Source organism: Mus pahari, chromosome 9, assembly GCF_900095145.1.
Source record: "Mus pahari chromosome 9, PAHARI_EIJ_v1.1, whole genome shotgun sequence".
Classification (NCBI taxonomy): domain Eukaryota; kingdom Metazoa; phylum Chordata; class Mammalia; order Rodentia; family Muridae; genus Mus; species Mus pahari.
In genome coordinates this window covers 8,896,723-8,919,511 of record NC_034598.1, presented here as the reverse complement: position 1 = coordinate 8,919,511, position 22,789 = coordinate 8,896,723, and the positions used below count along the sequence as shown (strand labels likewise).

The following is a 22,789-nucleotide window of genomic DNA, read 5'->3' as shown; positions in this document are numbered from 1 at the left end:
TCTGTAACATTGAAATTGCCTTGGTGACCCCAAAATGTTCAAGATACCAGAGCTGTGGGAAATCTCCAAAGGAAATCTGCTAACAGGGATTGGAATCAGCTAAAAAGAAAGAATTATGTTGTAGTCAACAAAGATGAAAGGAGTTGTACATCAAACATGGAGATACTGGGTTTGGAGTTTTCCCAGCTGGTTTTCTGTCTTACTTTGGTTCAGTATTTCCTCACCATGATGTTTTGGAATATTAGGTATATTCTATGATGTTGGAGGTATAATTTGATCTGCTTTTTTATTTTGATTTCTTAGGGGATTACAGTTAAGAGATTGCATGAATCTCAGAAGAGACTGAACTTTTAACATTGTTGAGACTGCTATACACTATGGAACTTTTGAATTTGGACTAAATGTATTTTGTATTATGCTATGGCTGAGTATGGCTCCCATAGACTCATGTGTTTGAACAATCCATTGGGGGCCAGGGAGTGGAATGTGGTGGTTTGAATATGCTTGGCCCAAGGAATTGCACTATTAGGAGGTATGGCCTTGTTGGAGTAGGTGTAGCCTTGTTGGAGGAAGTGTGTCACTGTGGGCGTGGGTTCATTAGATAAGTAATAAGACAAAATTTAAAAAACTGAGGAGTGATGTTAAGTTTCTGATCTCAAGGTGTTTAAGTGAATTAAAAATTCAGTTACAGTAAGGTGTAGTGGAGCAGGCCTTTACTCCCAGCACTCAGGAGACAGAGGCAGGTGGATCTTTGTGAGTTCAAGGCTACATAGTGAGTTCCAGGACAGGCAGCGCTATATATTGAGACAATGTCTCAATAATAATAATAATAAATTAAGAGAATAAAAATTCAATTACAACATTACAATTTTCCTTGTTATCTCCTTTATTGTAAAGCATAAGGAAAAAAAAAACAAGTTTTCTTGTGCACACACATAACCCTATGTGTCTCAGGATTCAGAGCTATGTACATTTTTTATATGACCACAAGATAAAACTCTTCAGCACATTTTCAAATCTATTTCTGATGCAACTTCTATACAGCTGGGCCCTGCTCGGGAACAGCAACGGCTGGTTTGTTAAAGTGCTCTCCAGCTTCTTATCCCAAAGCAATGGTTGGTACACACAAGACTGAAAGGTGCCCGAGGAGTCGCTACTCACAGTTTAAATATGTCACTTCGCTAACTTTGCACATGTAAACAGGCTTTATATGTATTGATGAAGATGGCTTTCAATGACCCTCAACCATGTGCTTCAAATCAAGACAGGAACAGTGATAGCATATCTAGTGGATCACAGCGTCATATGATTGTCACACACTCGGTCTGACACACTCTGGAACTAGGACTAGCCTGCTCTCACACTCTGCATATGTGGTAAACATACAAAAATACCCAAGCACTCCTGTCTCCCTCCAGAGCAATTACAGTCTGTGAAGGGAGTCACATTTTCTTAACCACTGAATCCGAGGAGTTTCCTATCCACAACCTTTACCACAAAGCCCGTTTCCACTGAATTAACCAACAAAACCATTTCAACTTCTGTATCTTGAGAAATACAATGGAAAGACACTGAGACAAGCATTGTTTTAAAGGCTGCTAGAACTTTCCAAAGCAGAACTGGTTTCCTGACAGTGAGTGGGTAATTTCTTTTCAGTCATGTAACTTTCATCCCTCCCGTACCTGGGAGGCTTCTTGTGTGAGCCTGGCAACCGATTCGTCTCCAGTGTAAACCACGCAGCTGGCTTACTGTGAGCATCCTGCAGGTCCTTGTCTAGGTTCTGAAATTTAAGCTCTTGTATTTGTCCTTGTTTCTCCCCAAAGCTCCAAATATTCCAAGATAAAATTTTCATTAAAAATCACAAATTTAAACACAGTTTGACAGACGTGGGTGACATTTGACTTAAACTACTAATAAGTTACAGGTTGCCAAATAACTTAACGAAATTCATGATGCAAATCCCTGGCATAAGATGAATCCATCTTGTCCTCAAAGGTAATTAAGCAATCCAGTGATTTTAAAATACTTATGAAATAAAGGCAAAAATAAGATGTAAAATAGTATTTATAAAAGTCATATTAGAAACCCAGTTACTTTAAATCTTTAACAAAGATAAATGTATAATGTGGCATCGCTTTCTAAAAACTGTTAAGGAGGTTTATAATCAACTAGTGGTTTCAAAAGGGACTTCAGGGAACTAGAGAACATTATTTTAATGTATGATATATTAAATATACATTACATATATACATAAATGTATATGTGTGTGTGTGTGTATGTGTGTATACATACGACAATACTACAATGGGAATTCACTTAAGTTAATCATCGAGCCTGCTACCATTTGGCAAGTATGTTTCTTTTTCATGGTGGCTCCCAGTGACTAATGTGTAGATAGCAGATCTCAGCCTTTTCTGTTTTGTGCACTTCTACTAAGGAGGATAAATCAGAAGAGTCAAGTAGTCATTCATATGCCTGAGAAAAAAGCCCTCACTTGTTACTGTAACAGATATACCTTAAAATATGTAACATTGCTATGTTTGAAAATTAAAAATACAGAAATCTTCAAAAAAAAAAAAGGGGGGGTTGCTCAGGAAAACGGAATTTGAGAACACTTATTCAGAATAAATTATAGGTCTGCAGCCCCAACATTTCACGAGAATGTGACTTGTCCGACCTTGGCTCATCTTCTTCTCGACTGTGCTGTGGTCTAACCACTTACTGGCACGATGTGAGGTCGAGTCCCCGTTTCACAGGCTTCAGGTGGCATTTTCTTGAATGTTGGCAAAACTGGTGCTCGACTTGAGACGCTTGGCTGGGGAGACACAGGGCTGGGTTTAAACTCCTGCTCTCGAGGGCTTACCCAGTGCTTACACGCAAACCACGGTACTGTCTATTTATTAGCTTAATATGGCTTGATGCAATTTTCTTAGACGTAAAACCTAAGGGTTTTTTTATGAACAGCATAAAATTAAATTAAGTAGAAGGTACTACCCATGACTTTGTTAGGAGCAGAACCTAATAAAAGAGGCATCCATGCTTTCTTGAGCACTGCAATCTTAATGTGTACATAAAGAATAACAAGTCAAGTCCAAGCTAGAAATCAAGCTCTAAATGCCTCTTAAAAGACAAGAGTGTTTTCAAAGCGTCTACTGCAGTCATTTTTAATTACCAAGTCTGAAGAATTCCTCCTAGGAGCTGGAACAAGACAACACTGTAGCTAATACAATCAAGGACATGGAAGGAATACATACTGAAAGAGAGAACATTACCTCTATTTTCAGACAAAAAAAACCAAAAACCCAACATTGTTTTCAAGTAGGGCACGTGGCATCTGCCTGTAACCCTGGAACTTAGGAGACTAAGAATGGAGGATTGTGAGTTTGAAGCCAGCCTGACCTACACAGCAAGTTCCGGGCTAGCCTGTGCTACATGGTGAGACCCTATCTCAAACATTCATGCTGGGTGCCTGTTCAATGGTAAAGGGTATTGCTAACACTTATGAGGTTCTAGCTTCAATACCCAGCTCCAAGCAAGAACAACAAAACACCCATTGTGTGTGTGTGTGTGTGTGTGTGTGTGTGTGTGTGTGAAAATGTCACAATGAAATGCATTATTTTGAGCTGGCAGTGGTGGCAGGCACCTTTAATCCCAGCAGACAGAGGTGGATCTCTATGAGTTTGAAGCCAGCCTGGTCTACTGAGCAAGTTCCTGGATAGCCAGAGCTACACAGAGAAACCTTGAGTCAAAAATAAATAAATAAATAAGCAAAAAAGACTCCAGTTTTTAAAAGAATGATTCTTCAAAAATTGAGTTATATGTCACATATAGCACTATTAGCAAAATGTGTAACATTCAGCTATGATTATGATGGTCATGGCATTAAGCTACTAGGTTTAAATAGGATCATAGCCCATGGCTACCTGGTGAGGTCATGCTTTGAACAGTTGAGTGCAAATGTTTCTCCTGCTCTAGAACTGAAAGCCCACGGGACACCCGAGGTGGGAGTGGCGCCCGCTCTGGGTGTGGCACAGGCTGAGATCTGAGAATTGCTAGAGGAGCTGCAGCAGGGCTCAGGCACCTCTATTCCCTTGCCTTGTTTTAAGCTCTGCACAACTCTCAAAGACATAACCATGCCACGGAGCAGTCACGTGTCATCAGTTCATGCAGGGAGCAAGATGGGAGGTGAGAGAGGGAGAGCAGTCAGCCATGAGCACCGGCGCATGAACTGTTTGGGGGGTATTGTGTGTGGTTTTTCTCTCCCTGTCTGTCTGTCTTTCTCTCTCTATGGTTTTACTGTTTATTTGCTTTGGTTTTTTGCTGTGTTAATTTGTTTGTTTTTTAGTCAGGGTTGAACTGTGAAGCCATAGCTGGCTTAGAACTCATCATATAGACCAGGCTGGTTTTAACGCAAGGATCCACCTGCTTCTGCCTCCTGAAAGCCATATTGCTTGACATTATTTGATCCAAGATTTTTTTCCATAAAGAATTTCGCAGGGGGCTGGTGAGATGGCTCAGTGGGTAAGAGCACCTGACTGCTCTTCTGAAGGTCCTGAGTTCAAATCCCAGCAACCACATGGTGGCTCACAACCATTCATAATGAGATCTGACTCCCTCTTCTGGAGTGTCTGAAGACAGCTACAGTGTACTTACATATAATAAATAAATAAATCTTTAAAAAAGAAAAGAATTTCGCAGGGATAGTATTTTGATGCTAACATTAAACAGACTATAGTATTCTTTTATACAACAAATGTCTGCGAGCACTTACTATGCCCAGGCACTTTCTAGTTACTGGTAATATGATGGTTTACAAGAAAAAACTTCTTCTTCTGATTATCTTTATGATCCAATCACGGGAGATGAGTCAAGATAGAACAAACAAATGAGAGTTAAGTGACCTCAGCTGTCAGCAGCAGCGCCAGCTTATTGCCTGCATGCCATTAAAGAAAGAGTACAAAGTCTTGAGATGGCTTGGCAGGTAAAGGCACTAGCCACATCTTTCTAAAACAGATCTGTACCCTGCCCCCATCGTTATGGTGCTGGAGGTTAAATCAGGGCCTTGTGCATACAGGTAAGAGCTTTGACGCTGTCCCCCCAGCCCCCTGACCCCGTCATCTTTTACATAGGTGCTCGGCTAAACAGATGGACGACTACAGAAAGGAACTTACGTAGAATGAGTTTGCGTTTCTTCTGCTCTGAGTGAAGGAAGCTACTGAGGTAGAAGACGACAGGCAGGAAGAGAATGAACACAGACACAGCCACCACAGACACCGTGTCGCTGCAGGTTACCGAACAGTTGAAGGTTCGACTCCAAAGCTTCCGAGTAATGTTCATCTAGAGAAACAAATATCACATTATAGTCTGATGTCATACTAAAGTTGTCTTTAATATCTTAGTATATTTTTGCAATCCAAACATCATTTAAAACAGCTTTAAAAATCTACAGTTTCCTCTGCTAGGAGAAAAAAGCTGGTTTACAATTAGTAGCTGTATAATATTTGGTTTTGTTTTATTTTGGAGACTCTCTGTGCAACCCTGGCTATTTTGGAGCTCACTCTGTAGATCAGGCTGGCCTCGAACTCAGATATCCACCTGCCTCTGCCTTCTGAGTACATGGGCCACCAGTACCCAACTGTCACTGTATAAACTTATAACCTCAGAAAAACGCTATATTCTAAATACATAATAATTACCAAGATAGGGGCTGGAGAGATGGCTCAGCGGTTAAGAGCACTGTCTGCTCTTCCTAAGGTCCTGAGTTCAACTCCCGACAACCACATGGTGGCTCACAATCACCCATAATGAGATCTGATGCCCTCTTCTGGTGTGTCCAAAGACAGCTGCAGTGTGTACTTACTTATAATAAATAAATAAATAAATAAATAAATAAATAAATAAATAAATAAATCTTTAAAAAAAAAATCACCAAGATATACCAGAATGTCAATCATTTTATCTCCCAGAGAATGTGTAGTTATAAACTAGATTAAAGACTCTGTTTCCTTAGTTAAAGGTTGTTTATTGCCGAGAGCCTGAGTACAGTCATAGGACTGATATGTAAAACCCCAAGCCGTATGAGCAGCCATGCTCCGTGCCTTTGCCTGTCCTCAGCACTACTGGGTGGCCCAGAGCAGTGTCCTCTAAGTTGGTTTGATAATGCAGACGAAGTATTCTTAACCAGCAAGCTTAGCCATTTTGACCTTGAGTTCTCTACTTTTGAGCCAATGATTTGTCTTCTCAGATAACTAAGTCTCAAGCCTAGGAGGGCACGGCTGCCACCTACTGGTGCTCGATGGAAAGACAAATTATACAATGGAGAAAAGGCTTCCCAGCTCTCCAACATTTACTACAGTTGCACATACTTACAAAAGCAGTACTGAATGACATCCTGGGCATAGTGGAACACACCTGTAATCCCAGTACTAAGGAGATAAAGCAGGAGACTCATGACTTCAAGTTCAAGACTGGCCTGCGCTTAATCATGAGACCTCGTTCATTTTTGTTTCTCTCTCTCTCTCTCTCTCTCTCTCTCTCTCTCTCTCTCTCTCTCTCTCTGCTGTGCATTGTCCTACCTATTAAATAATGAATTAGAAAACACCAGGTCTTTGTCCTCACGTGGCTCACATTCAGTGAGGAGACAGACTATAAGTAAATGTTCTCAAATTATCATATAGATAAAGCAATTAATGCAGTAAGTGTGTAAGATCTTTTGAAAACATGGTAGTTAGATGCAAAACCTCCTTAACTAGTACCCACTGGATAGGGAGCTGAAATTTAAGCACAAGAAACACCATGCCCCTGAAAGCCACACCTACTTTCTTTCTTTTTAAATTAACTTTATTTTTTAAAGGTTTATTTATTTATTATATTAAGTACACTGTAGCTGTCCAGGCACCCCAGAAGAGGGCGGCAGATCTCATTACGGATGGTTCTGAGCCACCATGTGGTTGCTGGGATTTGAACTCAGGACCTTCAGCAAAGCAGTCAGTGCTCTTAACCACTGAGCCATCTCTCCAGTCCTCACACCTACTTCCTTTCCTACCCTCACCCCACTGGTTTTTCAAGACGGGGTTTCACTGTGTAGTCCTGGCTGCATTTTCTACTTTAAAATCAAAATATGCCAAATGATAAACTTGTCCATGAGGTGCCTGGTTAATGTCCATTTCGCTCTGACAGGACACCATAGAGCCTTATTACTTTATAACTACTGCCGTTCTCTCTGGCTGGAGACTCCATGTGCATGTTCCAGTGCACCCAAGAAACGCTAACTCTGCAAGCACATCATCAGCTGCAAATAGGAACCACTCCAGAAGCCGGTACTTACTGCGTCTTCCACATCGATGCATAAGTGCATCTCAGGCTCAGCCTTGTTCTCAAGCCCATTCATTTTCTGCATCTGACTGTACAGGAGGCTCAGGTTTTTATATGCCTCCTTACAGTTTCTGCATACTTCGGAGTAATTTTTTGGTGGGAGGAGACTGTATGCGTGACCCTAAAATGACAATGGTAGATGTAAGACACAGTACATACTGGACACAGTATCTCTGCATGTCGACCATTCGACACCCTACCCTGCCACAAAGCCCAGACAGAAGACAATGTGCTGTGTGACAGGACTGGAATGAAGCCAGCAATACAGCCACATAGCACAGTCACCAGGTAGACGCCAATGACACACCTTGGGGGAAAGGCAAGCCTCCTTAACAGATGGCGCTGGAAAGTTGGATAACTGCATATCAAGATAGAAACTAGATCCCTCGCCCCCACTCTGACAAAAAACAACTGAAAAATAAATCAAAGACCTTCAGTTAGGACCTGAAACTTTGAAATGACTAGAGGATAAACATGCAGAAAACACAAAGACATGAGAATGGGCAAAGAATCCGGTTGACAGCTCGATAGGTAAAGCTGCTTGCCAGGAAGCACTGACCCAAGTATTGTCCTTGGAACCCACAGGCAAGCTGTCCTCTGATATCCACATGCACCCCATGAATAAATAGAAGAAAATAATTCTTTTAAAAAAAAAAAGGCAATGATGTTCTGAACAAGCCTCGAACAGAAGATGATCATGGAATCGATGAACAGAATCAAAGCACAATTTACATACATGCAGGAAATAAGAATGTCACAATAAAATCCACTGCTGTATAATTACTAAACATTAATAAAAAGGAAAGCTCACAAAAGCCACTGGTAACCCCAAGAAGACAGTGGTGGGCTGTGAGGACGGGAAGTTCCTGCACACAGAAGCAAGGGCTTCTAGAACTTTCTAGGAGAGCCGGTGTATGGGCACGAGGCAACAGTCTCCACACTTTCTAAGTGTCTCTTAATGTTGAAACTGCTACACAGGCCTCTGATGCCCACTGGGGAGGATGTGGGCGGCATCAGTAGTTCACTGCGAAGTGACTGACAGCTAAACACTACCCTTCCTGAGCTATCTCACTGATGACGTGTAATGCTGTTCTTTCCAAATAAAATCCATCCCTGCTGAGCTTCACAGCCCAAATGCCATTGTCTTAGTCAGGGTTTCTATTCCTGGACAAACATCATGACCAAGAATCAGTTGGGGAGGAAAGGTTTTTATTCAGCTTACATTTCCACATTGCTGTTCATCGCTGAAAGAAGTCAGGACTGGAACTCAAGCAGGTCAGAAAGCAGGAGCTGATGCAGAGGCCATGGAGGGATGTTACTTACTGGCTTGCTTCCCCTGGCTTGCTCAGCCTGCTTTCTTACAGAACCCAAGACAACCAGCCCAGAGATGGTCCCACCCACAAGGGGCCTCTCCCCCTTGATCACTTATTGAGAAAGTGCCCCACAGCTGGATCTCATGGGGGCACTTCCCCAACTGAAGCTCCTTTCTCTGTGATAACTCCAGCTGTGTCAAGTTGACACAAAGCTAGCCAGTACAGCCATCCTTTATCGAAATGAAGTTGGACTTCTCTCATGGGAAGGATATGAACCTCACTCAACTCTCTTTTCTTAGCTCCTAACCCAGACCTTTCTAGTGAATGAAAATGGACAGATAGCCTGCGGGGGGCCGGGAGGAGGGGGTAGCATGCCAGCAAGCCCCAGGTTCTGGCTTCTAGGCAGACCCTGCATTCTGAAGCACACATGTATATCTTTGCTCTCTATCCTCTTTATTCTTTACCATGAGCATGAGCAAAGGACCATTTACTGAACATGGAGATAAGAAAAAAAGGGAGAAATCAGGGCAACTGAACTGACAGACACCCACAAACCAAGTCTCCCCTTAAACTCCCACAGGAAAGAGCTGCTTTCCACAGGTCAACTGTGCACGTAGCCAAAACTACATACCTCGCATAGAATTCTGGTGGTGGTCGGGGTTGGGGGGGGGAAATACAGCTCTGTTTACGAAAATTAAAAATGCATAGACTTTTGGCATGGCGTTCCCCTCCCAGGAGTCCTGTGAACGCATTCTTAAAGGAACTCCCGGTGACACTCAAAAGACTGTGAGTGGCAGCGGCTTACAACAGCCACACGATGATAAACAAGAGAGGGGCTAATTAATGAAGGGTAACTGTAAAATGAACGCTACACAGCTCCTAACTGAGCGAGGGAGTGGATCTGCGATGTGAGATGATGTCAGGTGTGTGGACTCTGAGGACGACTTCCTAAGGCTTACTGAGTGAGTCAAAGCTAACGTCAGAGCCTGGTCAAACCGGGCCCATGTCACCTCGGGAAGGCTGTACTATACCCACACCACTCCGGGGGCGGGTGGAGATGTGCACTCGGGGGCGTGCTAAACCCTTCTTCCCCACAGCTACCCACAGACTAGGGACACGGAGGATGTCACAGTAGCTGAGCCTGTGTCTGTTGGACACCTTTCACTCTGCCCTGTCACCAGGACAGGATGGGTGTCAAGAGAAGCCATTAGCTAACATTTCCCACCAGAGGCATATCTAATACAGCATGTGAACCTCCTTCTGTCATTCACCCACGGGGAAAGCTGCTTCCCCATCCCGAAGCCCCTGGATTCAGATGTCAGAGCCCCTTTACCATCTCTGTCTCCTTTCTCTCTTCATCTAGTTGCAAGGCTTGAAGTAACGACTGTGTCTGACGACCCCTGACCTTGGAGCCTCTCTCCCATCTGACTGTATCATCTAAGCTTGGATGTCTGTCAGGAGTATCAGCATGTCACACTTAGGTTGAAAACAGAATTCCTTTTAAAATTATACTGCATTTATTTATTGTTTATTTGTGTGTGTGTATGTGTGAGCACGCGCTTGCTGTGGTGTGTAAGTGGTGCTCAGAGGACTACCGACTGAAGGGGTTCCCTTCTTCCACCGTGTGGACCCAGGATCGAACTTGAGCCATAGGCTTGGCAGCAAGCACCTTTAACCCTGGAGCAATCCCTCTTGCCCCAAACTGAATTCTCCTTGAAAGCTACCCCAGTGTGTCTCCCTGCAGTCTGACCTCACGCAAGTCCCTTCACTTCTATCCCTCAGTGGCCCTTTCAGCAGGGCCTTCTGAAAATGGGAGTGTGTGTGGGGGGGGAGACATGGTATGGAACTATATGGGAGCTCCTGGGGAACCTTTGCTCTAACGAAGCCGTACCTAACACTTGCTAGTTATGACTATTTACCCAAGTCATTTCTAATTAACAATTATCCTAAGTGTTAAAAGGACTGTTTGTTTTGTGTACATGGGTGTTTGCTGCGTGTATGTATGTGCACCGTGTGTGTGCTTGGTGTCTACAGAGAGCAGAAGATACTCAGTGCCTGTGGAGCTGGAGTTGCAGCTGGTTGTGAGCTGCCATGTGGGTTCCGGGAACTGAACCCAGGTCCTCTGCAAGAGCAGCCAGTGCTCTTACTCACTGAGCCATCTCTCCAGCCCGAGACAGGAGTCCTAATCTTCATTGTCCTGCATTCCCTTCCTCCCTAGCTCCCCCCACGGCGTCACCTCCCTCGGCTACTTGGGGTCTAAGCCTTTTACTGTCTTTCCCTGTCAACCAAACACAGTCTCTGTAAGAGAACATAACCCATCAGTTGGACAGACTCCCAGTAGCTATGTTGAATTGTCTGCTTTCCTCTAACACTACAGGGAAAACCATGATCAAGCCACTGGCGTCGCAGATCCGTGGCTGCCACCTCTACTTTTTTCTACCTTCAACACACTGTGTGTGTGCCTGGTGTCTACAGAGGCCAGGAGGAACTCAAGTTCTCACGGAGCTGCTGTTACAGATGGTTGTGAGCTACCATGTGGGTCCTGGGTAATGAACCTGCCACCTAAGGAAAGGCAGCCAGTGCTCTTAGCCTCTAGGCCATCTCTCCTGCCCCTGCTTTGTAGGACTTAGGATTATTTTTAAACCATGGGTATGTGTGTGTTGGGAGAGTATGGAAGACTATGCATGTGGCTGCAATTGCCCCCGAGGCCAGAGGAGGGCGCTGGAGTCCCCAGAGCTGGAGTGACAGTTACCTGTGAGCTGCCTGTGGGCGGCCTGATGCCTACCCCACAGTAAACATCCTGGCTTGTTGCTTGTTTGCTTTGGGGTTTTGGGAGACAGGTTCTCTCTATGGCTGTCCTGGAACGCGTGGTGTAGAGAAGGCTGACCTTAAAATCATAGAAATCCGCCTGCCTCTGCCTCATGAGGGCTGGGATTAAAGGCGTGCGCCACAATGCCTGAAATTATGATCCACTGAGAACCATCCCTCCAATCCCAGCTAGCTCGCTCTCTCTCTCTCTCTCTCTCTCTCTCTCTCTCTCTCTCTCTCTCTCTCTCTCTTCCTTCCTTCCTTCCTTCCTTCCTTCCTTCCTTCCTTCCTTCNTCTCTCTCTCTCTCTCTCTCTCTCTCTCTCTCTCTCTCTCTCTCTCTTCCTTCCTTCCTTCCTTCCTTCCTTCCTTCCTTCCTTCCTTCCTTCCTCCCCTGGGACAGTATCACTGCCCAGGAATTGACTTTGTGGACCAATTCTTTGCCTCTGCTGGCCAAGTACAGGGCATGTGCTACCTTACTTGGTCCAGAGATGAAGTTCTAATATTTTCCAGTGGGGGGAAAAAATCTAAGAGTCTAAGAGTACAAATAAAGGTTCACTAATTCCTTTATGAGGAGAAAAAAACAAACAAACAAACAAAAACCCTGTGAAAAGTCAGAATTACACATTACTCACTTGCTGTAAGTCTATATAACTGACCTGCAAGTTATGCTCAAAGCAGGCCAAAGTCTTGTTAAACAGACTGAGGAAATCTTCTGTGTTATTTGACAAATCCTCACCATTGTTTGTTAGGCAATCTGTAAAAACAAGGAAACAAATATTATGTAGTTCAGCCTTGCTTACAAATTTATAGAAATCCACTTGCCTCTGCCTCCCAAGTGTTGTAATTAAAGGCCTATATCACCTAGCAAATAGTTCGAAGTTTTAAATAAAATTTAGAAATAAGGAACAGGAAAAAGAAATGAAGGACCTGTCTGAGGTCACACAAGTCCAAGGTCACACAACTGATACACAGAAGGCTGGAATTTGTAATCAGTCTGGTTGTTAGGCCAGCACTGTAGACACTGCAAGATGAGTAACACACACACATACAAACACACACACATGCACACACATGTAAACACGTATACACACACACATACAAACACACACATGCACACACACATATATACACATATACCTACACACAATATACTACAGACATGTACACACACATACATACAAACCCACACACATACTAAAACATAATACATACAAACATATATACACACATACAGACACACATATACATGTACACACACATATATACACATACAGACCCATAAACACACATACTGACCCACATATGCAAACACACACATACATACACATCCCTAGACTCTGTTAAACAAGTAACAATTTCGATATTCAGGAGTGGCCAACTGCATGCTTCTGCTCCTCTCTGGTACCCAGAAGAACCTGACACTACCAGGGATTCAGGAAGTCACTGACACTGATCAGGAAGATGAAACCTAAGCCTGGCTAACAGCGCAGGGCAGCCAGCACTTTAACTTCTGTGTGTAAATTTGGGACATTAGAAGCAGGTGCTCACCCAACCAGATGAATTATAAAAGCACACTCCTGAATCCAAAAAACAGCTAGACTTCAGTGGATTCACAGGCAGACAGACAGAGAGAGAGACAGGCAACCCCCCTTCCTGCACACACACACACACACACACACACACACACACACACACACACACACAGCTTGGGCAGGACCCTCTCTGCACCAGTGAACACGGATGGAGGCCTTCTTGGGGAACCTTTTCCTGGATGCTCAGCCTCTCTGAGCCTGCGTGTCCATAGTCTGCAGCCTTACCCCCTCAACAACACAAGGTCAGCTCTACCTGCTCCTCAGTCAGTCACAGACTGATGGCTCCCTGTATAAATGAACAAACCAAGCCAGAAGAAGAAAGGCACACACACCAAGACTCACATACAGGTCAGTAAGGCGCTGAAATGGCAAATGTGTTCTCCACATGCCTGTATTTCCTTAAGCATGCAATTCTTTCTTACTTAAATAAAAATGATTCCATATGTCAGTATCCACAAAGTTCAAGTACTAAAATTCTTTGTTGTTGTTGTTTGCTTGTTTGTTTGTTTGTTGAGACAGGGTTTCTCTGTGTACCCCTGGCTGTCCTGAAACTCACTCTGTAGAGCAGGCTGGCCTCGAACTCAGAGATCCACCTGCCTCTGCCTCCCAAGTGCTGGGATTAAAGGCATGCGCTACCATCTCCTGGCTTACTAAAATCTTTTGATTTAAAGTAATAGTAATAATAATAATAATAATAATAATAATAATAATAATAATAATAAAGTAAAATAGTAGTAGTAATAATAATAATAATAATATGCTATTTTATTAAGACGATGTAGCCTTGACTTCTAGGTCAGGTAGAACAGACATAAATAAAAACAAGCACAATTATAGTCAGAGAACATTCAGTAAGGCTAAAGGTCTTTAGCTTGGGGGTTACTGTCTTACAGAGGAGTCCTGGAAAGAGTTTCCCCACAGCAGGCAGTGCCCAGTGTCACAGTGAGTCCTGTCATGCCTGGAAAGAGTTTCCCCACAGCAGCAGAGCCCAGTGTCACAGTGAGTCCTGTCATGCCTGGCAGACGCCGTCAAAGCTGGCATGCTGCTCTCTGGTCCATGCAACAGCTCAGAACGCACTGTTCTGGAGAGGCCTGGCAATTTCTTCTACAAGATACACAAATAAACAATTTCCTTATAAAAAAAAATGGTTTATGAAGAAGGCCGTTCTGAGGAATAAAAGGACTTAATGTCTTCTATTTTACTGCTATTTTCTTTTCACTTAAAATAATTGGAAAATTAAGTGAAAAGCCTGCGCAGGCTGACGGCTGATTAAGTGCTGTCCCGGCACAGTGTGTTTTTTTCAGTAACTATTAGGCGGTGGTATTACAAAGCACAAAGGAGCTCACTTATACAGCAGGGTTAAACGTGTCTTGATTATTAGAAGAACCCTGACTTTCTGATACAACACAAGGGGCTCCAGTAAATCCCCTTTATCCACTGCCGGGAATCGGGAGCATAGGTTATACACAGCGAGAAGCTGTATGCTGCAGAAATTAGTAAGCCAGGGAAGGTGTAAGGACAAGCTCTCCATACGCGCTAAGTGAAGTGGTCATTGTGCTTCTGTCTCATCTCGGATAATCAATGGAGCCTCATCAAGGCTGTGCAGATTAGCACAGCTTCTGTCTCCATGAGGACTCAGGCATCAACTCAAGAGGCGTTCTCCGGGCGCTAAGGATTCCAGTCAAGCCCTCACACAGAAACCAGCTAAATTATTACAGCAGAATTGTGTGGCTTCTGTCTTCCTCCCCGACCCCCCAGGGCTGAGGACTGAACGCTGGTCCCCCTAGATAACTATCACTGAGCTATACCCTGAGTCCTGAGTCCTCTAGCGACAGGGTCGGCACTCAGACTTCTCCCCGTCCTGCCTCCTCACCCTCCTGACTGGTGGGATTACAGGTGTGTACCACTGAGTCCAGCTGAACCACTCATCCTTAGAGATGTGGCATCAATTAGATTTTGTTTCAAGATCTCTAGTGGTTTAAAACAAATTTTATAAGATTTATTTACATATATGAGTATTATTTACATATACTACATGCCTGGTGCCCAAAGGGGTTAGAAGAGGGTGTAAGATTTCATGGAATTGGAGTCACAGACATCCATGAGCTGGGAACCCAAGTCCCGAGAACCGAACCCAGGACCTTTAACTGCCACACTGTCTTTGTAGCCCCCTCTGCTCTTTTTTTTTTAAAGACTTACTTTTATTTTATGTATGTTTTACCTACATGTATGTATGAGTGCACTGCATGTACACCTGGCACCCTCTGAGGCCACAAGATGGGGCCAGATGCCCTGGAACTGGAGTAACAGACAGTTCTAAGTTGCTGTGTGGACACTGGCAACTGGGCCTGGGTCCTCTGCAAGGGCAGCAAGTGCTCTTAACCTCTGAGCCACCACCTCAGCCCATCCCTGTTGTTTAAAAAAAAAAAAAAGGCAGGTTTTATATTGTCACATCCTGTTGTGCGTTGGTCGGATGCTGCTATGTATTCCGATGCTAAATACTGCCTCCCCCTAAGACCTGGTTGTCCCCAACAAATAGATCCTCAGTTTTACCAAGTGATGCTATGCAAACCTTGCTCCCCAACTTAAAACTATTGGTTAAATAAAAATGGCTGCAGCCAATTACTGGGGAGAAGAGAGAGATGGAGTTTGAGTTATTGGGGTTATAGATAAGGAGATAAAGAGAAAGACAGGGACAGAGATAGACAGACAGACAGACAGAGACAGACAGAGAGAAAGGGAGGGAGGGAGGGAGAGGACAGGGAACAGGAAGTCTCCATTAGGCATGATGAACCACGCCCACGTGAAGTGGACCCTGAGAACAGGCTGGTGGAGTAGAAATGATCTGGGAAGACTCGAACAGCAAGTATCTGGGGAGCAGAGCTGGGAAGTAACAGACTAGAGACTAGAAATATAGACTGAGGGCCATCCCCCAGTAGTTGTGCAAAGCCAAATACATAAATCGCAGTCTGAGTCTTGTTCGTTTGGAAGCTACACTGAGACAGAAATAATTCACTCATTTTACAACGTCCCTATGAGCCCATCTAAGGTAGGGGGAATGCAAGCTAAGCCTGGGAGGCTGAGTCAGGAGGCCTGTGAGCCAAGCTGAACCCAGCCTGAGACACATAGCAACGCACGCCCTGATTCACTGCAGTTACAGGTTGTCTATGAAAAAAGAGTGCATTCCTCAAGGCTGGTAATGTGGCTTAGATGGGAAGGTACCTGCCCCCAGGCCTGAAAACCTGAGGTGGATTCCCAGGGACCCACTTAAAGAGAGAACTAATCTCACGGACAACAATAATAGCCGCTTTCTGAAAAGTCGAGCAACCTTTAGAAAATAAGATTAAATGGTGAGAGTGTTGTAATTAAGTTTAGAAATACAAAAAAATGTTTAAAATCATGCAAATAAGTCCATTGGCACATAGATAATATGTGAGAAAGACAGGCCCTGCCTGCCTGACCTTCTGGCTCAGCAGTAAGATTTTATTAGTGATTTTTCAGTCAGGAATACTTAAGTTATTGCACCACTGAAAGTTAATTTCCCTTTGATGAATCCTCACGCCCATAAAATACCATCCAGGGCACTGGAATTTCAAGTTGTCTATGGAGAGAGTAGATTTCCAGGGGCTGGCAACATGGCTTTAGAGGGTAAAGGGGCCTGGTGACCTGAGGTGGATTCCCAGGGACCCACGTGATGGAAGGAGAGGACTAACTCCAGGTTAAGCTAAGGAGTCTATTGAAACTCTAACTTTATACATGCTAACACTGGCTCTTGGATTCTTTAGTAACAACAGCGAGCTTCCACCATACACACATCCTACACAGCAGAATGCAGCCGAACAATCCCTCCCCCGGATCTGCTCCTGACTCTTCGCCTGCCATTCATGCCAGCCCGCCTCCTTATCCACACTCGGGGCTGCCTGCCTGATGCTCACACAGGATAGGGGCTGTGAGGAGCCTGACCGGACTCACTTAACCATCCTGCTCGCCCCCACCTCTTCTCTTCCTCCAGTGTCCTGTCTCCTGTTCCCAGTGTCTCACTAGACTGTGTAAGACAAGCAAGAAGGCTTTGTGACATTCTGATGTGTGTGGGCTTCTTTTGGGGTTGTTTTTTGGAGCTGGAGGCGGAGCCTAGAACTTCATGCAAGTGCTCTGCCTCTCACCTAAACCCCAGCCACTACACATTTTTTAAACTTTGTCATCTTTTTTTAGATAACTTTCTTGCTATCTTCATGAGCCAGGTGTGCAGAGGCCACAGTTAGAAATGCTTGCACACTTGGCAAAGAGTCTGGTTAAAATGATCACAGAGGTGCTGGAGAGATGGTTCACAAGCATCTATACTGGGATCTGAGGTCCTCTTCTGGCATGCAGACGTACATGCAGATAGAACACTCATGTGCATAAAATGAATGAATCTTTAAAATGATCACATAGGGTGCCAACTATAAGGAAATAGCAGTGAAGAAATCTAAGGAATTAGTCTGAGACTAAAAGGGGAAAAGAGGAGAGACAGACAGAGAAAAGAGGGAAAAAAGAATGCTGTTATTGAATAAACCAGAAAAAAGAATGAAATTTAATGAGTTCAGTCTCTTAAAACTCTTTCAATTCCATTTATAATTCAACACAGGAATCGTGGAACACTTTAAAATAAGATTAAAACAATGAATGGGAGATCAGGGTTTTTAAATGCATAATCTTGGAAAAGAAAGCATTTGGTTCCTTCTGATTTCATCCCCTAATTGGAACATTCTGGGAGCTTCTACGTTTTCTAGAGTTTTGAGTGGGCATTAAATGCATAAAGTCCAAAGCAGGTACATTTACCTCCTCTGGATGAAGGTCAGAACCAAATGAAAACGAAGTCATCCTTCTCCACCCTCAGCTGACCTACCCCCTCCCCAAAACGCACCAACCTACCCCCTCCCCAAAACACATCGACCTACCCCTCCCCAAAACTCACCGACCTACCCCCTCCCCAAAACACACCGACCTACCCCCTCCTCAAAATGCATCTGAGCTTTCAGTTCTTTGGCCTGGCTTGTGAATTGATTCTAATTAGGAGATGAAGATCTCTTGAGTCAGAGTCGTATTTTCAAGATACAAGGGCTCAGAGAGAAAAAGTGCACACAGTTACAACCCCAGCCCGGGGGAGGCAGAGCAGGAAAACCACAAGTTCAAGACCAAGCCAGGCATGGTGGCATAGCCTTTAATCCCAGCACTCGGCGGGAGGCAGAGGAAGGCAGATCTCTGAGTTCGAGGCCAGCCTGGTCTACAGAGTGAGTTCCAGGACAGCCAGGGCTACACAGAGGAACCCTGTCTCGAAAAAATAAAGCAAAAACAAAAACAAAATTTCAAGGCCAGCTGTGAATACACAGTGAGTTTAAGGCCAGCATGGACTACATGAAACCCTGTTGCAAAAAAATTAAAATTGTTTTAAATTCCACTTAGAAGCTGGGGATTCAGCAGTTAAGAACACTGGCTTCAAGCCAAAGAGATGGCTCAGGGGTTAAAACACTGAATGTTCTTCCAGAGGTCCTGAGTTCAATTCCCAGCAATCACATGGTGGCTCACAACCATCTGTAATGGGATCCGAAGCCTTCTTCTGGTGTGTCTGAAGACAGCTACAGTGTACTCATACATAAAATAAATGAATAAATCTTTTTTTAAAAAGAACCCTGGCTCTTCTTCCTTCCAGAGGACTTGGCTTCAAGTGCCAGCTCACCTGGTGGCTTACGACATCTGTAACTCTAGTCCCAGGAGAGCTGATGCCTTCTTCTGGCCTCCTAAGGCATTAGGCACAGCACAAAATGTGGAGTGTGTGCATATATGCAGGCAAAAACTCATATATATATATATATATATAAAAAACAAAAATAATTTTTAAGAGGAGTCCCATTTAAAAACAGTTCTGGTGTTCTGTGTGCACGTGTACATGTATGTTCAGGTGTGCACATGTGGCATCTTCTACCACTCTACCTCCTTTGTTGAGACATTCTCTCCCGCTAACCCTGGGTGGCTAGCCTGGCTGATTCTTGCACCCCCTAGGATCCTGAGGTCTCTGCCTCCCAGTGCACAGAGCCGTAAGAGACAGCCTGGTGGCCTGAGCACCAACTGAGCCACCGCCCCAGCCCTCTACATTGTTTTGTTTGCTTGTTTGCCTGCCCACTGTGTTGAGACCTCTCATGTAGCCCAGGCTGACCTTAAACTCACTATGTAGCTGAGGATGACCTTGACCTTCTGATCTTCTTATCTCCACTCCCATGTGCCAGGATCATACACATGTGTCACCATGCTCAGTTTACGTGGTACTAGAGACAAAGTCCAGGTCTTCATGCATGTTAGGCAAGTGCTCTACCAATGGAGCCACACCCTTAGCCCCTACCTGACTCTCTAAAAGGCTCTTCAATCTATTTATACTAGGAATTTTCAATCTTGGCTGTGGCGGTGACAAATGCCTACAATCCAATCACACAGGAGGCTAGGAGCTCCAAGCCAGCTTAGCTTCATGAAGCTGTTGCATAGCACTTGGGAGGATCAGGTCATCCTTAGATACATACCAAGCTGGAGGCCAGTCTGGCCTCTATACAAAATATCTTACATACAAAACAGCAGCAACAACAACAACAATAACAAACCCACGCAACAAAGAAAAAAACAGTTTGTCAGCTAAGCCACTTTTCCAATTTCCAGAAACAAGGAAAAGAAACAAAGTGAAGAGACAGCTGTCAGTGCAGCATTGTGTATTGACAGGGGGAGACCAGGAGTTAAGTTAAATGGTATTTTGGGTTTTGTGTGTATGGTGGTTTTTGATTTTTTTTTGGTTGGGTGCAGTGACCCACATTATAGCAATTCTAGTACTTTGAAGGCTGAAACAGGAGGATCCTAAATTTGAGCACAGCCTGGGCTAAACAACAAATTCAAGACCAGTCTAGGGTATGTAGCAAGATCCTGTCTCAAAAAAGCCAAGGAAAACAACAAAAATTCTAGGTTGGCATGGTGGCGCACACCTTTAATGCCAGAACTTGGGAGAGAGGCCAGCTTGGTCTATAGTGAATTCCAAGCCTTCCAGGGTTATTTAATGAGAATCTGTTTCAAAAAAATAAAAATAAAATTTAAAACTTTAAACCTGCTGTTACCGGTTCAAATCTAAAATATTTCTCTTATATAAGCTCATGTGAACATCTGTTCCCTGGATATGTTCTAATGCTTAAAAATATTTTTTGTGTTTCCAAAACTCACTTCAATCATACTTACAAAATGAATTTTCACTCAAAAAAGTAAAGTTTGGGGTCGTGGCACCTTTAAAAGGTAGGGCCTGGCTGATGGAAGTAGGAGCTGGCCTTTGAAGGTGACAGCTGGACCTGGGTCCCTGCCTGTCTGCAACCACTCGATGGTGTGTCTACATAGTGACATGTCTACACTAACATGACATGTCTGCAGTCACATGATGACATGTCTGCAGTCACATGACAACATGTCTGCACTGACATGTGTGCAGTAACATAACATGTCTGCAGTCACAAGATGACATGTCTGCAGTCACATGAGGTCATGTCTGCAGTCATGTGATAACATGTCTGCACTGACATTATATGCTTACACTAACATGGCATGTCTGTAATCACGTGATGACTACCACCTCACATTCTGGCTCCACAGACAAGCCACTCACACTACTTCTTCCCCCTCCATGATGGACTCTCTGCATGGACACAACCTCTCTGCAGCCATGAGCTAAAATAAACCTTTCTGGTTGCTACTTGTTTCTATCTCACTTTGTCACAGCAATGAGCAATGACTAATACCCTTGCTATTCCTTGCTGCATTAACATTGCACATGTATTTTTAAATCCAAGGAATCATAAACCCCTTCTTAGTATCATGCTGGCATCCCAAGAAGTCTGGTAATGTTGGCTCATATGAGGAACTACTGTATCCATCAAAGTTCTACCTTCCTTGTCTGACTTCATCTCCCTGAGGGTTTCCAGGACCCTAAAATCCCCATGTTTCCCTCCCACTCTGTGCCTCTGCCCACAATGCCTCTTTCTGCCTTGCCTTTCACCTCAGCTCCACCCAGAACTGTGCCCAGCCTTGGAGCCTCAGTTCAAAGAACACTCCCAGCTGATTTCTCCTTCCAAGACTCTTTAATGCAACTACTTACCCATCTACGTTATATTTGTAACTCTGTCTTTCTCACTAAGTCGTAGACAGTGGAAGATACAGGCATTAGGACACAGTTGGTACTCAAGGAGAGTTTAAGTTGAAATAATAGTTTTTCCAAAGAATACTTCAAAGAGGTGTCAGTTTATTACACAAAACCATCTTTTCTGCAAAGCTGGCAGAACAGATGATACCTCTCCCTCCCCCTCCCCCTCCTCCTCCATCCGGATTATTAAAAATATCATAATTATTATATTAAACAGTTAATATAGGTTCTGCTATTTTCTCCAACATAGAGATGAAGGAACGAAAGTTCCATACAACAATGTTAACTTTCCCAAATGCCTGTCTGACCTCAGAGCTCTGTGACCTGCTACACACTTCTGGCTGGCAGGACTCACCCAGGTGACAATGACTAATACACCATGACGAAGTGACAGCTCAAATGTACTTCCTGGTTTCAGCCATTTTAAAGTTCACCGAAATCAAATCTGGACGTCTATTACTGAACCAACCACGGCATCAACTGAACCGACGCAAACGTGGAGACTCACTTGCGCAGTTCGCCTCCTGCCACGTGCTGTTGAAAAACTCAGAGACCATGAGAACTATCTGCATTCTGTCTGCCGTCAGGAGACTTCCGCCACAGTGCGGGCTCTCGGAGGTATTCTGCAACAGCAGTGACAAAAGGAAGAGAAAATCTGAGTGTCTAGGCTTTCCAAGTAAATTGTAGCCCACAGAAGCCATAAAGCAGTTAGTTGATTTATTTATTAAAAACTATTAGAGATTATGTCTGATATGATGTGATGGTGGCAACAGTAGTAATAAAAACAGCAGGAAAACAGTTATCTATTTAGCATTCATTGCTGCAGGGTTCATTGCGAAGGAAAAGACTCTGCTTAACAGATGGGCCTTCTCTCCAGCCTCATTTTTGCTTCTTGAATATTTGTTTCTGTGGTCAAGTTCAGCTTCTTAATTCCGACTTGTGAATGTGTTGCAATCTCTCATTTTGCATGCACAGGAGAAGTTCCAGAATTCGGGCAACAAAATGTAGCAACGGTATTTCTAAATGACAGAGCATGACAAATTTTATCTTCACTTTTCCTTCTCTCCCACTGTCTAAACTTTTGTACAGCAGATGTGTTTTTTAGATAGCACTTTTAATCTCTGTGTAAATGCTCCCAAACCTTTGGCTTCATCTTTCGGGTAGTGTTTGGTCCAAAGGTTAGTACTCTGCAAGAAAATCCAGTAATCCATTCACATAAACCCAAGAGTGTGTACTCAAGTAGAAAACCATGTCTTGCTGGGCGGTGGTGGCGCATGCCTTTAATCCCAGAGCTTGGGAGGCAGAGGCAGGCGGATTTCTGAGTTTGAGGCCAGCCTGATCTACAAAGTGAGTTCCAGGACAGCCAGGGATACACAGAGAAACCCTGTCTCGAAAAACCAAGAAAGAAAGAAAGAAAGAAAGAAAGAAAGAAAGAAAGAAAGAAAGAAAGAAAGAAAGAAAGAAAGAAGAAAGAAAGAAAGAAAGAAAGAAAGAAAGA

General features: G+C 43.8%; 1 protein-coding gene across 1 annotated transcript in view; it reads right to left on the bottom strand.

Annotated features, from left to right (window-relative positions):
* Positions 1–868: 868 nt before the first annotated feature.
* Ostm1 (osteoclastogenesis associated transmembrane protein 1) overlaps positions 869–22,789 on the bottom strand; it is a 27,430-nt gene continuing 5,509 nt past the window's right edge. The window contains exons 2-6 of the mRNA XM_021205333.1: positions 21,800–21,914; positions 12,153–12,250; positions 7,328–7,495; positions 5,172–5,337; positions 869–2,815 (exon numbers count right to left, since the gene is read on the bottom strand). Coding sequence (XP_021060992.1) covers positions 2,760–2,815; positions 5,172–5,337; positions 7,328–7,495; positions 12,153–12,250; positions 21,800–21,914 — 603 coding nt within the window. The 3' untranslated portion in view covers positions 869–2,759. The remainder of the gene's footprint in view (positions 2,816–5,171; positions 5,338–7,327; positions 7,496–12,152; positions 12,251–21,799; positions 21,915–22,789) is intronic.